At 38.0% G+C, this 19,334-nt stretch overlaps 1 protein-coding gene across 3 annotated transcripts in view; it reads left to right on the forward strand.

Annotated features, from left to right (window-relative positions):
- SIDT1 (SID1 transmembrane family member 1) overlaps nt 1–19,334 on the forward strand; it is a 107,812-nt gene that overhangs the window by 50,867 nt on the left and 37,611 nt on the right. For all 3 annotated transcript variants that reach the window (XM_027522257.1, XM_027522156.1, XM_027522165.1), the window contains exons 5-9: nt 4,881–4,982; nt 5,600–5,683; nt 7,515–7,602; nt 9,183–9,254; nt 9,970–10,063. In XM_027522257.1, coding sequence (XP_027378058.1) covers nt 4,881–4,982; nt 5,600–5,683; nt 7,515–7,602; nt 9,183–9,254; nt 9,970–10,063 — 440 coding nt within the window. The remainder of the gene's footprint in view (nt 1–4,880; nt 4,983–5,599; nt 5,684–7,514; nt 7,603–9,182; nt 9,255–9,969; nt 10,064–19,334) is intronic.

The following is a 19,334-nucleotide window of genomic DNA, read 5'->3' on the forward strand; positions in this document are numbered from 1 at the left end:
TGCAAGGTGCAGTGGGAGGTATCTAGATAGGAAGGGAAAAACTTGCACCTCAACTGCAGAAAGAGTACAGTCGAATAGTCCAGTCCAGAGTCCTGAATGTCGTGATGTACTTTGTAGACTGAAAACCAGTGATGATTATATATTGCAGCTTCTTTCCATTAAAAAAAATTATTAAACACTAAAGTCCAAACAATTTGTATATAAATTACAAACTAGAGTAAAATATACCTAGAAAAACTCATGAAACAAAACAGAAATCCTTTGACACCTATAAGGTCTTATTTTACTCATAACTGTTCCCATTTTGGCCTATATTTTATATCTTCTTCAACTGTAGGAAAAAATTTCTGTACCTTTAAATTCACCCAAACTATTGGGTGAATTTAGACTCAGACAACCTGTATCATCACTGCCTGCCTCTGTTCCTATAGATAGAAGCAGGTTACAGAAACTGGTTAGGTAATCAGGACGTAAGAAGGTGATTTTTAGCCTCAATTCCAGGCATTGCTTTAGATCCTTGTCATTTGCTTCTTTCTGGAAAAAGTACATTATCAAGGCAAAGGGTTTATTTACTTGGGATTTATGGTAATTTAGAGATAAAGAAAACTGGTGGGACTTCGCTGGTGGTTCTTCCAGTGGTTAAGAATCTGCCTGCCAATGCAGGGAACACGGGTTTGATCCCTGGTCCGGGAAGATTCCACATGCCTCGGGGCAACTAACCTCCTGCGCCATAACTGCTGAAGCCCTCATGCCCCAGAGCCCGTGCTCCACAACAGAAGTCACCACAGTGAGAAGCCCACACGCTGCAGCTAGAGAGTAGCCTCCACTCGCCACAACCAGAGAAAGCCCGCATGTAGCAACAAAGACCCAGCACAGCCAAGTAATTAAATAAATAAAATTTAAAGCAATTTACAAAAAAAGAAGATTGGTAATACTTTGGCATATAGATAAGACTTCAGCAGAGGTCTACAGCTTGCACAAAACTAACTCCTAGAATATATAGGAATATATATGACATTCATTTTCATTACTGCTAATAGTAGCCATAATAATGCTTTTGAGGTAATAAAGTATGGTTTCCCTAAGAACCAAGAGCACATGTTGGGAATTCCAGAGTATTCACCTTTCGAAGAGCCCTGTATTCTATGTATTTGAATCAAGCTCCAAAATAAAAGCGCAAAATGAAGTGGGTTCTTCTGCTACAAGGAATGAACAGACTTCCAGACAGTAGCATTAACGACACTCTTTAATCTTAAGATAATTTTTCCCCACTTGGAAGGTTTTGGATTGTTGAAAAGTTCTATTTTCATTGCTCTGGTTCTCAGGATAAGATTAGTAAAGAGGATGAGGGAATGCAAAATGAAGTTTTAATGGGTTTGCCACTCCTTCAAAGTGATATATTTACTAATGGCTGGATATGGGGGCTTTTTTGTTTGGTTTCCTCAAAGTCTTTTTTTCTTTTAATGGAGGCTACTTACTTTACAATATTGTAGTGGTTTTTGCCATACACTGACATGAATGAGCCATGGGTGTACATGTGTTCCCCATCCTGAACTCCCCTACCACCTCCCTCCCCATCCCATCCCTCTGGGTCATCCCAGTGCACCAGCCCTGAGCACCCTGTCTCATGCATTGAACCTGGACTGGCGATCTATTTCACATATGATAATATACATGTTTCAATGCTATTCTCCCAAATCATCCCACCCTCGCCTTCTCCCACAGAGTCCAAAAGACTGTTCTATACATCTGTGTTTCTTTTGCTGTCTCGCATATAAGGTTATCGTTACCATCTTTCTAAATTCCATATATATGAGTTAGTATACTATACTGGTGTTTTTCTTTCTAACTTACTTCACTCTGTATAATAGGCTCCAGTTTCATCCACCTCATTAGAATTGACTCAAATGTATTATTTTTAATGCCTGAGTAATACTCCATTGTGTATATGTACCACAGCTTTCTTATCCATTCATCTGCTGATGGACATCTAGGTTGCTTCCATGTCCTGGCTATTATAAACAGTGCTGCGGTGAACATTGGGGTACACGTGTCTCTTTCAATTCTGGTTTCCTTGGTGTGTATGCCCAGCAGTGGGATTGCTGGGTCGTATGGCAGTTCTATTTCCAGTTTTTAAAGGAATCTCCACACTGTTCTCCATAGTGGCTGTACTAGTTTGCATTCCCACCAAAAATGTAAGAGGGTTCCCTTTTCTCCACATCCTCTCTGGCATTTATTACTTGTAGACTTTTGGATGGCTTCCATTCTGACCGGCGTGAGATGGTACCTCATCATGGTTTTGATTTGCATTTCTCTGATAATGAGTAATGTTGAGCATTTTTCATGTGTTTGTTAGCCATCTGTATGTCTTCTCTGAAGAAATGTCGTTTAGTTCTTTGGCCCATTTTTTGATTGGGTCATTTATTTTTCTGGAATTGAGCTGTAGGAGTTGCTTGTATATTTTTGAGATTAATTCTTTGTCAGTTGCTTCGTTTGCTATTATTTTCTCCCATTCTGAAGGCTGTCTTTTCACCTTGCTTATAGTTTCCTTCGTTGTGCAAAAGCTTTTAAGTTTAATTAGGTCCCATTTGTTTATTTTTGCTTTTATTTCCATTACTTTGGGAGGTGGGTCATAGAGGATCCTGCTGTTACTTATGCCAAAGAGTGTTTTGCCTATGTTCTCCTATAGGAGTTTTATAGTTTCTGGTCTTACATTTAGATCTTTAATGCATTTTGAGTTTATTTTTGTGTATGGTGTTAGAAAGTGTTCTAGTTTCATTCTTTTACAAGTGGTTGATCAGTTTTCCCAGCACCACTTGTTAAAGAGATTGTCTTTTCTCCATTGTATATTCTTGCCTCCTTTGTCAAAGATAAGATGTCCATAGGTGCATGGATTTATCTCTGGGCTTTCTGTTTTATTCCATTGATCTATATTTCTGTCTTTGTGCCAGTCCATACTGTCTTGATGACTGTTGCTTTGTAATATAGCCTGAAGTCAGGCAGGTTGATTCCTCCAGTTCCATTCTTCTTTCTCAAGATTGCTTTGGCTATTCAAGGTTTTTTGTATTTCCATACAAATTGTGAAATTATTTGTTCTAGTTCTGTGAAAAATACCGTTGGTAGCTTGATAGGGATTGCATTGAATCTATAGATTGCTTTGGGTAGTATACTCATTTTCATTATATTGATTCTTCCAATCCATGAACATGGTATATTCCTCTATCTATTTGTGTCCTCTGATTTCTTTCATCAGTGTTTTATAGTTTTCTATATATAGGTCTTTTGTTTTTTTAGGTAGATATATTCCTAAGTATCTTATTCTTTTCATTGCAATGGTGAATGGAATTGTTTCCTTAATTTCTCTTTCTGTTTTCTCATTGTTAGTGTATAGGAATGCAAGGGATTTCTGTGTGTTAATTTTAAATCCTGCAACTTTACTATATTCATTGATTAGCTCTAGTAATTTTCTGGGAGAGTCTTTAGGGTTTTCTATGTAGAGAATCATGTCATCTGCAAACAGTGAGAGTTTTACTTCTTTTCCAATCTGGATTCCTTTTATTTCTTTTTCTGCTCTGATTGCTGTTGCCAAAACTTCCAGTAGTGGTGAGAGTGAGCACCCTTGTCTTGTTCCTGACTTTAGGGGAAATGCTTTCAATTTTTCACCATTGAGGACAATGTTTGCTGTGGGTTTGTCATATATAGCTTTTATTATATTGAGGTATGTTCCTTATATTCCTGCTTTCTGGAGGGTTTTTATTATAAATGGATGTTGAATTTTGTCAAAGGCTTTCTCTGCATCTATTGAGATAATCATATGGTCTTTATCTTTCAATTTGTTAATGTGGTGTATTACATTGATTGATTTGCAGATATTGAAGAATCCTTGCATCCCTGGGATAAAGCCCACTTGGTCATGATGTATGATCTTTTTAATATGTTATTGGATTCTGTTTGCTAGAATTTTATTAAAGATTATTGCATCTATTTTCATCAGTAATATTGGCCTGTAGTTTTCTTTTTTTGTGGCATCTTTCTCTGGTTTTCCTCAAAGTCTTAATCATGTATTTCATGTCAAGCTTCTCAACCAGTTACTATATTTATAATTACTTGGAAGAAGTTCCCTTTCTTCATTATTAGCAACATGCTTAAAATTTAGAGTTAATAAATTTTTCTGGTGAATTGATAATCTAAGTAGGTAAATAGTATAACCTCTATTATAAATGCTTCCTTATTCTGATATTTGAGAAATACTTTTAAAGATATCTTAGCCTGCCCAAAATTGTGAACATATTTCAGGAGCCTAAATGTAGGGCTTAGTCTTTGAATCTAAATGTCATCTCACTGAGTTCCAGCCAAGAAATAGATTCTTTGGCCAAAAAAAAAAAAAGTCTAGGGGAAAGGTGGATGTAGTGCTAATTCTTACCTATGGCAAGGTGGTTAAGATTCTTGAAGAACAAGCTTGTCTGCCTTTCAAGAAAGAGCTTCATATTTCAAAATGACCACATAGAGGTAAACTTTGTTTCCTGTTACATTTCACATATCTCTGATTCAAAGGGTGGGGGGACCTTCTTAAGTTGAAATTGGAATGAAGTGTAGCAAAGTTTAGTTGAGAAATAAATATCATAAAAAAATAATACAGCAATGTTGTATGAAATGGCTCCTTTGTCCTGCTCATGGCTGTATTCCTAGTATCTGAGCCCTGCACAGAGCATCTGCTCAATATGCAAGAGATGAATGGCTGGCTGAATTACTGGAGGCTTACTGAGATTTACATCTGAACTTTGTGCCTCATATTAGAGGAAACCACCTTATTCATGAGAAAATAGTTTGTGACTATAAACATTTCTTAACATTAACAAATCCTTTTTTTTTATTCTCAGTATTTCCTATACAAATTTCCTGAAGACGTAGACTCAGTTATCATTAAAGTCGTGTCTACATTGGCTTATCCATGCTCTGTTGTCTCAGTCCAGAATATCATGGTGAGTTTCATAACTTGTTAACCTTCCAATATGGAGTTTTATATTGTCTTAGGATAAATGAGAGAGAGCGTGAGCACCATTTCATCCTCTTACTTTGTACTGCTGACAAGACTGCTAAATAGTAAAAGCTATATCTTATGCACACAAGTGCACAGTGTGTGCTTATAGACGTTGATCTGGGGAGATAGAAGTTGACTCTTCACCAAGATAAACAAAGGAAGGGAGGGCGGGAAGGAGGATCGTGACAGAGAATAAGGAAGACGAAGTTGTGAACTGCACAAGAAAAATAGGAACCTACTGCTTGTTCTATGTTTTGAATTTTTTGTTGTGTCATTAGGCCCTTTCTGTCTCATAAAGTATTAGTAAAATATGGGAAAGGTGTGATATACTTTAAGACAGATCTTTTATGTTCTCTTTAATATTAATATTAAGTGACCTTGACTTCAGAGGACAAGGCACCAAATTTTAGGAAAATTATTTCCTGACTGCTCTGGGATGAAACTCTTCATGGTTTCTGGCTCAGTAAGGACCCCCTCCTTTGTGATCCAGGTGGTATGGGTGGTATGTATATGTGACATTAGTGATGTCTTCCTTTTTATCCCCCATGCACATGACAGTGCCCAGTATATGACCTTGACCACAATGTGGAATTTAATGGTGTCTACCAGTCCATGACTAAGAAAGCTGCCATCACACTACAGGTGAGACATCACTTCTGTGGGCATCATCAGTGACAATGCACAGTTTATAGTCAGGTTTCCTACTGGACCAGTTTGGTCACCCACTGAATTTCGAGAAACGTCAAGGATTACCACTCACTGTGTACACTGAATCTCTTTCTTTTCTGATTGATTTCAAAATAAAGATTGCTATACCTGGTGGATAATGCTGCTCTACCAGGTGCCCTGTTCCCCTTGGGGAATCCTGGGAACCTGTGATGCAGCAGGAGAGGTGTCTGCTTACAGAGGTAAGGGTGAAAGATGCCAGTCTACTCAATGCGGGGGGCGGGTGCCAATTTAGCGTAAAGTTTATCTGATCAATTTAAAACAACTAAATATATTCTACTGAAACAATATTGCAAATCAGCTATGTTTGCATGCATGCTCAGTTGCTTACTCTTTGCTACCCTATGGACTGCAGCCCACCAGGCTCCTCTGTCCATGGAATTCTCCAGGCAAGAATACTAGAGTGGGTTGCCATTTCCTCCTCCAGGGGATCTTTCCAATCCAGGGATCAAACCTGAATCTCCTGCGTCTCCTGCATTGGCAGGCAGATTCTTTACCACTGAGACACCTGAAAATAGTATATTTCAATTTAAAAGACACATATTTTGATAATTTGTACTAATGACAGTAACCAAAAGAGGACTTCAATTCTGGACAGAATGGGTAAGTTCAAAGGTATATGAACCACATTTGTGTAGAAGTTTGCCCTTTTGGTATTATAATTAAATTTTTGTTTCAGTGATAATTTTATGGCAAAAATATATACACATCATGTCAGCATATTTTCAAAGAGATTCTGTTCCTGCCTTTAGAGTGGTATTTACTTGAGGTACCTGCAACTTGATGTGTTCTCTAGGTAAGGAGATACTGTTTATTGAATAGCAGGCCATGAATGAGAAGGGGTTAATTATAATTTAAGTATCAGAACTAAAAATTTCTATTAGGCTTTAATTTTTAATGTCTCAGATTTGATACCTCAAATATCTGTTCTTGTTTTAGTATTTTTTTTCCTTAGCACCTCAGCATTATATAGTCCCAAATTTAAAAGGACAAAAAATAAGCATAATTTCAGATTTTTACACCATCTGGACAGTAAATTAATGAAGAACGAAGTTTATCAGTATTTTCTTACTCTGAATGTATTTGGCAACAAATTAGTACATCTCTCTGGACTCCTGATTCAGTCTTGGGCCATTTTCTGGGTAGGTTAAACATCAGAAATTTGGGAATAATATAAAGTCAAGATTGTATAAATATACTAGATCTTAAAGATTATCTTGTCAACCATGCGTCATTCATGGTTAACAAACTGGGACACAGAGAAGCTCACTCAGAGAAAGTCAAAGCCAGGACTATAACTCAGGTCTCCTAACTTGAGTATTTGCTTCCCTAACCTAAATTATTTATTTGTCTGCTGACTGAATGACTTTTCAGAAAGTCATTTATCAATGAATTTTAAGATAAAAACACTATAAAAAGCTACAACAGCTCTAAAAATAAAGTTTATTCAAGAATTTAATATGTAAGTATTAATTATTAAACATAGGCTGTTGACATATATTTTATACAATTCTAAGCAGTCAAGTGGCACAAGACAGACTGAAATCAGAAGAGTGTATCTACATAATTCCTTGGATATAACAATTATTTTATTATGGATAACCTGGAGTAGATCATGGGAATGTGTGAGTCCTTCCTAAGGAGTTAGGGAGAGGGATGAACTTTACTTTTTTTCTCTTTCCTTCTTTTTTGCCCCCACCACCATGAATTTTCTCCCTTCTTCTCACTATCTTTATGTCTTACGCAGAAGAAGGATTTTCCAGGTGAGCAGTTCTTTGTGGTGTTTGTGATAAAGCCTGAAGATTATGCCTGTGGAGGATCTTTCTTCATCCAGGGTAAGCAACAGTGAGGAATAATTGGCTATGAAGAAAAACGTAATGGAATGGAATGGAAACGAACCAAAAAGTTCATTTTGGCCCCTTCTGATCCCTTTCAACCATCTCTAGTTCCAAGTAAGTCAGGGTTATCAGCAGTGGCTTGACAAGGCAGTCTGAGATGTACTTGAGAAAAAAATAAAGGGAAGAAAATAATAGATCTCAAGACATTATTGATACTTCAAAATGCCATTTACCACCTTGAATCTTTTCAAAGTCTTGTACTTCCTCAGACTATATGAGGTAGGTTGGCTCTTTACTCAACAAATATTTACTACTATGAAGTAATGGGGCTTCCTTGGTGGATCAGATGGTAAAGAATTCCCCTGCAATGCAGGAGACCCAGGTCAATCCCTGAGTCAGGAAGATTCCCTGGAGAAGGGAATGACTACCCACTCCAATATTCTTGTCTGGAGAAATCCACAGATAGAGGAGCTTGGTGGGCTATAGCCCATGGAGTTGCAAAGAGTCAGACATGACTGAGTGACTAACACACACACACACACACGTGCATGCACGCACACACACACATGAAATAATGATTTTAATACAGCAAATTGAGGTCCATTTTCTAAGATCATTTTGGTAGCTAGCAGTAATGGAGCCACCTATATTTATCAGTAGTCATCATTTCCCCAGGAAAAGTCAGAATTCTCAATTCCCACTGCCAAAATTGTATCTTTCAAGATAGTAAGTAAGCAACATAGGGCAACTTATCCCAATTGACAACTTACCCAATGTGTAAGCTCTTAGGCACAATACAGTGGTTGTGGGCAACTACCCACTAATTACCATGGCAACAGAAAAGGCTGTTGATGGAAAACATGGACCCCTCAACAGCTGATGGGCCATATGTGACCAACGTGGAGAGTGTTTACTGTTGAGTGTAACAGTGTTCTCTTGGTATTCAGGTGAATCTTCTCATGTATTCTTTTTTTAAGCACTGTTTTAATTTTTATTGGAATATATTTGCTTTACAATGTTGTGTTAGTTTCTGCTAAACAACAATGTGAATCAGCTAAAAGTATACATATATCCCCTCCCGCTTGGGCCTTCTCATATATTCTTTAATCTCTTAGTTACATAGCTCTAGAGTTTTGCCAACATCCAATGTTTTTGTAAACTACAAATCCTTTAATGGCTATATAAGAAAAACAAATTCTCACTGGCTAGAAAAATGCAAACCAAAAGATGAAGGAGCTCTCTATTTTTGCAGCTGTTTTCCTCAGATTTCCATGATATATTGAGTCATATGTGATATGAGCAGAAAGGTCAAGACTTCTTCATTTAAGAAATGAGGCTACATTCTCAATTAAGTCACTTAGTGCTACCAAAGTGCACCCAAACCAAGGTCAAATGGAAAGTTTTAACCAAAGAGTATTAGATGGTTTGAAGGTTTGGTGGTTTGGTTTTCATATAGCTCTTGCTAAAAGAAAATTTAGCAACAAGAATTCATCCTGGATAGTTTTTAAACAACTGTTCAGATGAGAGGCCAGGAACATAGTATCTGACCCATTGTGCTTTGTTCTTTTTTTTACCAGAAAAGGAAAACCAGACTTGGAATCTACAACGTGCAAAGAACCTTCAAGTCACCATTGTTCCTTCCAGTAAAGGTCAGTTTTGGTTGTTATTTTGAGTCACTAAGTTGTGTCCAGCTCTTTGCGACCCCATGGACAGAAGCACACCAGGCTTCCCTGTCCTTCACCATCTCCTAGAGTTTGCTCAGATTAATGTCCATTGAGTCAGTGATGCTATCTAACCACCTCATGCTCTGCTGCCCTCTTCTCCTTGTACCAGCATTCAGTGGAGAGATTCCTGTCAGGAAGGAGATCATGTCATTCAGTGCTAATGTCATCCTTTCAGAGAAACATCATAAGAAAACTAACGTTTATCTTAGAGATAGAAGAGAGAATCAAAGCATTTTGTTAAATTCCTTACAGAAAGAAAGGGAAGTCAGTTATGATTTTGTGTATAGGAAGTCCCTCCCAGCTTCCCTGAGGAAGTCATCACTGTGAAAGGCAGACGTTTATGGACAATGACTAGGTGACCTCCAATAGCTTCCCTGCTTTGAACGGGATTATCTTAGAATTTAAGAATGGGTATGATGCAGATGCAGAGAAGGCAATGGCACCCCACTCCAGTATTCTTGCCTGGAGACTCCCAGGGATGGCGGAGCCTGGTGGGCTGCTGTCTATGGGGTCGCACAGAGTCAGACACGACTGAAGTGGCTTAGTATGATGCAGATGGGCCTGTTAAGCTGTCCTGCCCCAAACACGGTCCTCTTTTCTCCTGAGGACATCCTGACCAGAGCGATTTCTCTTCCCTCAGGATCCGTTTATGTGAAAGCCATTCTTCTCAGTTTCCTCATCTTCTTCTCCTTCTACTTGGGATGCCTGTTTGTTGCATTCATTCATTATATCAGGTATGTCAAGAGCTTAAAGAAATGTCAACCGCCTTCACCTGTCTCTGCTTAGCAGTTAGCACATTAGACTTTAGAGTCATACTGACTGGATTCAGTTCTACCTTAGCCACTGTGTGATCTTGGGCAAGTTACTTAATGTTTCTGTACTTCACTTTCCTCATCTGTAAAATGAGACAATAATTTGCCTCACAGATCAGTATAACTGCAGTGTTTATATCAATGTCCTACACAGAGTAAGTGTTGGTAGTGATAGCTATTTTCATAGTTAGTGAAACTTCAACAGAAAGGCAGCTTGGGTATTTTTTAGAACAGAAAGTGCTCAGTGTAGATCTTATGGAATGTAGGAAATCAGTTTTACCTAACATGGAGATTTAGAAACAGCTTTGAACATTCCATCAAAAAGTAGAATTAATGCCTAAAATAAATCTTGTGGTATAATAAGTGCCAAGAGTAATACATATGCTGTGACACTATATTCCAGGTGCTTTTTTACTGTTACAGCATCAATTTTACAGTCAAAATATTCCCTGACCGGAAAAAAGGAGATAATCATGCTGTAATTTGACCAAGGAAATTTCCCTTCCCAAGAGTTTGGCGCCCCCAGTGAAAAAGAGTTGCAGTCTTTCCTTGTATTTCTGAACAAGCCTGAACTTGAGAATTCCATAGTGTGTCCTGGTCTCTGTGAAACAACTGCAAAGGAATGGCAGGAGGTACAATAAACAAATGTTCTCTCTCCTCTTGAGCATCTAAAGTAAACAAAGCCAACGTAGAGTTTTCAGATTATTGGGAAAGATTAGCCTCATTTGTAGAAACACCTCACAGCTACCACAGCAATACAACTTCTCAGTGATACAGGCCTACCTCTGAAATGAATCCCTCTTTGACCTTTATGAAGCTGTGCAACTGAGAAACTGACTTCAAAAACCACTGACCATATCTGGGCCAATTTGAGCACCAAAATTATTAAGGAGAATAGTGAATTACAAACCATTGAGAAAAACAGAAATTCATGAATCCTTATCAACAAGGGAGAGAGGAAGGAAAAAAAGAGAGGGAGGAGAGGAGGGAGGGAAGGAAGGACCTAAATACTTGCATATATACATTCAATGAATTCAACAAAATTACTAAAACATTTCCACATTAGGGAAAGGAGCCATTAGCAAATATTGACATAGGAGGGAAGACCCTTGCCTAGGGCAGAACACCAAACACTGACTGGTAAATAAGGACAGAGTCCCAGAATTGGAAAATCAGTATTTTGCATAGATCAGGTTAAGAATCATCAATGAATACTAAAGCTAGGAGGAAAATCTGATGAGGATCAAGATATTTGCATGGCCTTAAAGTGATTCCCCACAAAAAGCTTGGAAGTTGTAAGGGATAAGTACTAACCATACAGAGGAGAAATTGGATGATTGACAGGGTGATGAATATTAATATGACCAACAGGAAGATGGACACTTCCAGGTGTGGTACTCTGAAAAGGACACAACCTCACTTGTGTAGTATTCCAGCCAGAAATGCCCATTTTTACTATAATCATGAGGAAAAAACTAGACAAACTCAAAATGTTGAACATTCTATTAAAATGTGTCACAAAAGACAAAAATTAGCTACGGAAATGTTCCAGATTGACTGAGACTGAAGATACGTGATGACTAAAGACAATACCCGATCTCAGACCGGATCTTTTACTAGACGAAAAATACGCTGTAAAGGACATTATTGGATCAATTGACACAACTGTAATACAGACAAGATAAGAATATCATATCAGTGTTAAGTGTATTGAATTTGACAATTACACTGTGATTATATAAGAGATTATCTTTATTCTTTGGAAGTATTTAGGCATAAAAATTGATGACATATGCAATTTACTTTCAAATTGTTCCGCCAAAATTTATATATACATATAAATGAAAACTGGAGAAGGAAATGGCAACCCATTCCAGTATTCTGGCCTGGAAAATCCCATGGACAGAGGAGCCTGGCGGGCTACAGTCCATTGGCTCGCAAAGAGTTGGACACGGCTGAGTGACTAACACACATATATGAAAACACACACATGTACCCAGAGACAAAGAATGGTAAAGCAAAGGGAGTAATACGCTAACAATAAATGAATCTAGGTAACAATATGTGGGGATTCTATAGTCCATTCTTATGGCTTCTCTAAAAATATTTTCAAATAAAAAATGTTAAAAATAAAAACAGCAGTCTACAGGCAAATACACCTGGAAAGTATATATATATATTAACTGGTTATCAGCTCAACTAATTGATTAGATCATAACCACTAACATAGAACAAATACTTGCTCTATGCCAGGCACTGCACTGGGCCTTCTAAGTAGATTATCTCATCTAAATCTCAACAACAGTAAGTACTAGTATTATTATTATTATTTGACAGTTAAGAAAACTGAGGTATTGAGAAGTTAAGTAATTTGACCAAGAATTCACAGCCACTAAATGAAGGAGATGGGATTTGAACCCAGGCAGTCTGGCTAGATCATTAAAAAAGCAAGAGAGTTACAGAAAAACAGCTGTGTCTGCTTTATTGACTATGCCAAAGCCTTTGACTGTGTGGATCACAATAAACTGTGGAAAATTCTGAAAGAGATGGGACTACCAGACCACCTGACCTGCCTCTTGAGAAACCTGTATGCAGGTCAGGAAGCAACAGTTAGAACTGGACATGGAACAACAGACTGGTTCCAAATAGGAAAAGGACTATGTCAAGGCTGTATATTGTCACCTGCTTATTTAACTTATATGCAGAGTACATCATGAGAAATGCTGGGCTGGAAGAAGCACAAGCTGGAATCAAGATTGCCGGGAGAAATATCAATAACCTCAGATATGCAGATGACACCACCCTTATGGCAGAAAGTGAAGAGGAACTAAAGAGCCTCTTGATGAAAGTGAAAGAAGAGAGTGAAAAGTTAGCTTAAAGCTCAGCATTCAGAAAACAAAGATCATGGCATCTGGTCCCATCACTTCATGGGAAATAGATGGGGTAACAGTGGAAACAGTGGCTGACTTTTATTTTCTTGGGCTCCAAAATCACAGCAGATGGTGATTGTAGCCATGAAATTAAAAGATGCTTGTTCCTTGGAAGGAAAGTTATGACCAACCTAGATAGCATATTAAAAAGCAGAGACATTACTTTGTCAACAAAGGTCTGTCTAATCAAGGCTACGGTTTTTCTGGTGGTCATGTATGGATGTGAGAGTTGGACTGTGAAGAAAGCTGAGCGCCGAAGAATTGATGCTTTTGAACTGTGGTGCTGGAGAAGACTCTTGAGAGTCCCTTGGACTGCAAGGAGATCCAACCAGTCCATCCTAAAGGAGATCAGTCTTGGGTGTTCATTGGAAGGACTGATGCTGAAGCTGAAACTCCAATACTTTGGCCACTTGATGTGAAGAGCTGACTCATTGGAAAAGACCCTGATGCTGGGAAAGATTGAGGGCAAGAGGAGAAGAGGACGACAGAGGATGAGATGGTTGGACGGCATCACTGACTCGATGGACATGGGTTTGGGCAGACTCCAGGAGTTGGTGATGGACAGGGAGGCCTGTCGAACTGGGATTCATGGGGTCACAAAGAGTTGGACATGACTGAGCGACTGAACTGAACTGAGTCTGGCTCCAGAGTCTTAGCTCTTAAAGCAAGCTGGTCAAGATGGGACTGGAGTGGGCAGGGCATGTGAGGAAGGGTAGTCCTGATTAAGGAGACCAGATCCAAAGCCTGGCACCCCAGCATGGATTCAGTTGAAAAAGGGTCCAAAAAGCTGCCAACTTTGATTCAGATGAGTTCTAGTGTCATGGAAAAAGAAGTTCATCTTTTCTGCCTCTCTTAGGACAACTGTCTCTACCACTGATGTTTTAGATTTTAGAAAACAGGATTTTACCTCTTTAGTTACCTAGCAGACATAATCAACACTACAACTGACAGAAAAATTAAGTTAATAACTGGATATCAATCTCTCTAAAGCTGTTATGCAGCCTGCTGAAGTGAACACAGTTTTTAAAAGTTGCGGCCTAAGGCTCTATTGAAACCTCTGGCTGCCCCAGATTACTGTGCTATACAGTCAGCTGCACAGACATAGAATCTTTCCAAATACAGGCAAACTGAAAATAGAGATCTGGAGACATAAGAACTACTTGGCATCTAACTAGGGAAACGGAATGAGAGAAAATGCTAACAGAACGCTTCCTTCATTGAACCGAGCAGAAATCACAAAGTTTTCTACAGAAGCAAGCGAAGCCAGTCCTGGAGCAGAATACCATTTGCTTGCTGAGCCTCCTGTTCCTTGTTACCAATACCTGTAGTGTTTGCAGCACATACTATGAGATGCGGGTGGAAACATTGATTACAGACCTGGCTCCTGTCCTCAGGGAGCTCAGAATCCAAAGTGTTTTTATGCTTTTTTCTGTTTTTTCTTTTTCTTTTTTAAATGTTTTTTTGGCTCAACTCCATCCCTCTCCCACCTCCAAGCTACAGTTCATTTGACAAGTATTTATGGAGCCTCTGCAATGATACTCTGAGTCAAGCACTGACTGCATCCATGTCTCTCATTCCGTCCTCTCAGTCACTGTGCCAGACATTGAATTTAAACTGCATAATACTGATTACTTGTCCTTCTGTTGATTCCTGTATTAATTATCTGTTACCACAATAACACTGCATAGAAATCAACCATAAAAACTCCAATGGCATACAGCAATACATATTTATATTTGCTCATAAATCTATGGGTGAACTGGATGATTCTGCTAATTTGGACTCTGGACTAGGCTTAGGGGCTTCCCAGGTGGCGCTAGTGGTAAAGAACCTGCCTGCAGTGCAGGAACAAAGAGATATGGAATCAATCCCTGGGTCGGAAAGATCCCCTGGAGGCGAGGGCATGGCAACCCACTCCAGTATTCTTGCCTGGAGAATCCCATGGACAGAGAAGCCTGGCGGTCTACAGTCCATAATAGGCTGGAACAGAGTCGGACATGACTGAGTGACTTAGCATGCACACATGCACTAGATTTCAGAGATCTCAGCTGGGATGGTCATAATGTGAAATTACTGGGCAGGTTAGAGAAGCACAGGCTCTTCCAGACTGGCCTCAGGTGTACTTTGCCCTTCATCCTCCAGCAGTCAAGCCCTGGTTTATTGTATCTTCAAGAGAAATTGCACAAAATGCAGGGCTTCCTTAAGGTGTAGGCTTTAAAGGGGCTCAATATCACTTCCCCCTTGGTGTCCTTGGTCAAATCAAGTGATAAGCCCAGTCCAGATGCAAGAGGTGAAGATACAATCCATTTTTGATTGAATGGGCTGAATACAAGATGAAGTATAGCCATTTTTCAACCAATCTAGAATAGTTCTCATTTACTCTTTTTCTTTTATTTATTATATACTGCCTGCCTCACACTAGCTTTGTAAATCACTGTACTTCTCTAATAAAGAATTTTATCAGCTCCAAAACCTAGGGCAAATGTGGGTAAAGCCAATTAATACAAACCCAATCATCTTTTATCAGTTTGTATAATTGCTTGCTAGTTAATATCACTAAACTTGCTCTTTTTTAGAGGGACTTCACTAGAGCCTCATTTGTCACCTAGACTCATCAGACCCAATTGTAACTGCTCTCCTTAATGATATGACTCAACAAATATTTACTTATCCTTTCCTGGGTGCCAGGCCCTGTCCCAAAGGTTAGGGATTCAGTGATGAAGAAGACAGTCTAGATCCCTGCTCTAATAGAACTTACATTGTACAAAGGGAAGACAGATAAGGAGGCAAGCAATTAATAATTAAAAAAAAAACTTCAGCTAGAGAACAAACACATTAGTGAGTTTATTAAGATATAATTCATAGACTATAAAATCTACTCCTTTTTAAAAATTCAGTGGTTTTAGTATATTCATAGTTACACAACCATCACCACTATCTAACTTTCATTATCTCTAAAAAGAAACCCTGAGTTTACCAAAATTATAGGATACAAGATCAATATACAGAAATCAATTGTATTTCTATACACTAGCAAATACACAATTCAAACATGAAATCAGGAAAATGATCTATTTACAATAGCATCAAAGAAAATAAAACAGTTAGAAAAGAATTTAACAAATTAAATATAAGACTTGTACATTGAAACCTACAAACATCCTTGAAAGAAATTAAAGAAAATCTAAATATGTAAAAAGACATCCTGTACTCATGAATTAGAAGACTTAATATTGTTAAAACGGTATAGTAGACAGGATAGTGGCCCCCAAAAGATGTCCCTGTTTTAATATTTAGAACCTGTTACTATGTTCTTTACATGTCAAAAGAGATTTTACAGATATGATAAAATTATGGTGATTACCCTAGATTATCTGTGTAATGTATAATGTAATTATACATTCTAATGTAATCACAAGGGTCCTTATAAGAGAAAAGCAAGAGAGTCAAAGTAGAAGATATGATGAGGAAAGGCCAGGTTAGAGTAACATATATGAAGATAGAGAAGGAGCCATGCCTCAAGGAATGCAGGCTACCTCTAGACGTTGGAAAAGGCAAAGAAATGGATTCTTCCTTGGGGTTTTCAGAAGGAATACAGCCCTGCTGATATCTTAATGTTAGCCACATAAGATTCATTTTAGAATTGACATCCAGAACTGAAAATAATAAATGTGTATTGTTGTAAACCATAATATTGTGATAATTTGTTATAGCAGTGATATAAACTAAAAGATGTGGCAATATTCCTCTAACTGATCTTCAAATTCAGCACAATTCCTATGAAAGTTCCAGCTGACTTTCTTCCAAAAATTGATAAACTGATCCTAAAATTCATATGGAAATGCAAGGGATCCCAAATAGGAAAAACAATCATGACAAAAAGAACAAAGACTCTGAACTCCCAATGCAGGGGGCCTGGGTTTGATTCTTGTCAGGGAACTAGATCCCACATGCCTCAACTAAGAGTTCCGCACACCACAACTAAAACATCCCAGGTGTCGCAACTAAGAACCAGTGCAGTCAAATAAATAAATATTAAAAATAAAAAACCTCTGGCACTGACATAAGACATATAGATCAATGAAACTAAATTGAAAGTTCAGAAATAAACCCTTACACTTACGGTCAATTGATTTTTGACAAGGATATACCAAGACAATTCAATGAAACAAGAATATTCTTTTCAACAAATAATACTGAGACACTTAGGCTTCCACATGAAAAAGAATGAACTTGTACCTCTACCTCAGTTCGGTTCAGTTCAGTCGCTCAGTTTACGACCCCTTGGACTACAGCACACCAGGCCTCCCTGTCCATCGCCAACTCCCAGAGCTTGCTTAAACTCATGTCCATCGAGTCAGTGATGCCAATCCAACCATCTCATCCTCTCGTCCCCTTCTCCTCCTGCCTTCAATCTTACCCAGCATCAGGGTCTTTTCAAATGAGTCAGTTCTTCGCATCAGGTGGCCAAAGTATTGGAGTTTCAGCTTCAGCACTACCTGAGAACATATAAAAAAGTAAACTCTAAATAGAACAAAGATCTAAATAAAAGAGTCAAATTTATAAAATTCTTAGAAGAAAATACAGGAGTGAATCTTTGTGACCTTGGATTAGGTAATAGTGTCTTAGATATGACGCCCAAAGCAAAAGTAACAAAAGAAAAAATAGGTAAGTTGGATTTCATCAAAATTAAAACTTTTTATTTTAAAGAACATTATCAAGAAAGTGAAAATACAACACAAAAAATTGTAAAAAAATGTTTGCAAATCATATATCCATAATAGTCTAGTAACCACGACTATATTAAGAATCCTTCCAACCCAATGATAAAAATAAAAATATCCTAATTTTAAAAGGGCCTTTTTAAATAAAATAGATGTTTCTCCAAAGAAAATATATAAATGGCCAATAAGCATATGAAAAGATGTTTAACATCATTAGCCATCAGGGAAATGCAAGTCAGACTACAATGAGATATCACATTATATCCACTAGGATGGCTACAATAAAAAATTTTACTGGAAAGATAACAAGAGTTGATAATGATGTCAGAGAAATTAGAAACTTCTACATTGCTAGTGGGAATGTAAAATAGTTCCTGCTATCAAGCTGCAGTGGAAAACAGCTTTAAAAAGTTACCTCATACCAAGCACTTCCATTCCTAGATATAGACCCAAGAGAATTTAACACATATATCCACACACAAAAAATTGCACACAAATATTCATAGCAGTGCTATTCATGATAGCTAAAATGTGGAAACAATCGAAGTGTACATCAAGTATAAACAAATAAACTTGGTATATCCACACAATAGCTATGATTATCCAGCCATAAAAAGATATAAGTATTTTCAATGAGTGGTGCTGGGAAAACTGGACAGCTACATGTAAAAGAATGAAATTAGAACATTCTCTAATACTGTGCACACACACACACACACACACAAACTACAACGGATCAAACACCTAAATGTAAAGCTGGACACTATAAAACTCAGGAAAAACACAGGCAGACCATCCTTTAACATAAATAGCAGTCTATTTTTGATCCACCTCTTACAGGAATAAAAATAAAAACAAAAATAAACAGGGCCTAATTAAAAGCTTCTGCACAGCAAAGGAAATCCTAAACAAGACAAAAAGACAACCCAAAGAATGGGAGAAAGTATTTGCAAATGAAGTGACCAAAAAGGGATTAATCCTCAAAATATACAAACAGCTCTATGTCCAAAAAAAAAAAAAACCAATCAAAAAAATGGGCAGAAGATCTAAATAGACATTTCTCCAAAGAAGGCATGGAGATGGCCAGAAAGCACATGAAAAGATGCTCAACATCACTATCAGAGAAATGCAAATCAAAATTACGTACAGATATCAACACACACCAGTCAGAATGGCCATCATCAAAGTTTACAAACAATAGGGATTTCCCTGCTGCTTCAGTGGTTAAGAATCCACCCTACAATGCAACTAGGGATCAAACACGCATCAAACACCCTGGATGTGTGTCTGATCCCTGATTGGGCTGAAGAGCAACTGTGCCCCCATGTCACAATTACTGAGCCCGTTCACCACAGCTAGAGAGTCTGTGCACTGCAGCAAAAGACCCCGAGTGCTGCAACTAAGACTCCAAGCAGTCAAATGAATATTTTTTTTTTAAGTTTACAAACAAGAAATGCTGAAGACAGTTTGGAGAAAGGGGAACCCTCCTACACTGTTGGTGGGAATGTAAATTGATACAGTCATCATGGAGAACAGTAT

This window comes from Bos indicus x Bos taurus, chromosome 1 (genome assembly GCF_003369695.1).
Source record: "Bos indicus x Bos taurus breed Angus x Brahman F1 hybrid chromosome 1, Bos_hybrid_MaternalHap_v2.0, whole genome shotgun sequence".
NCBI classification, from domain to species: domain Eukaryota; kingdom Metazoa; phylum Chordata; class Mammalia; order Artiodactyla; family Bovidae; genus Bos; species Bos indicus x Bos taurus.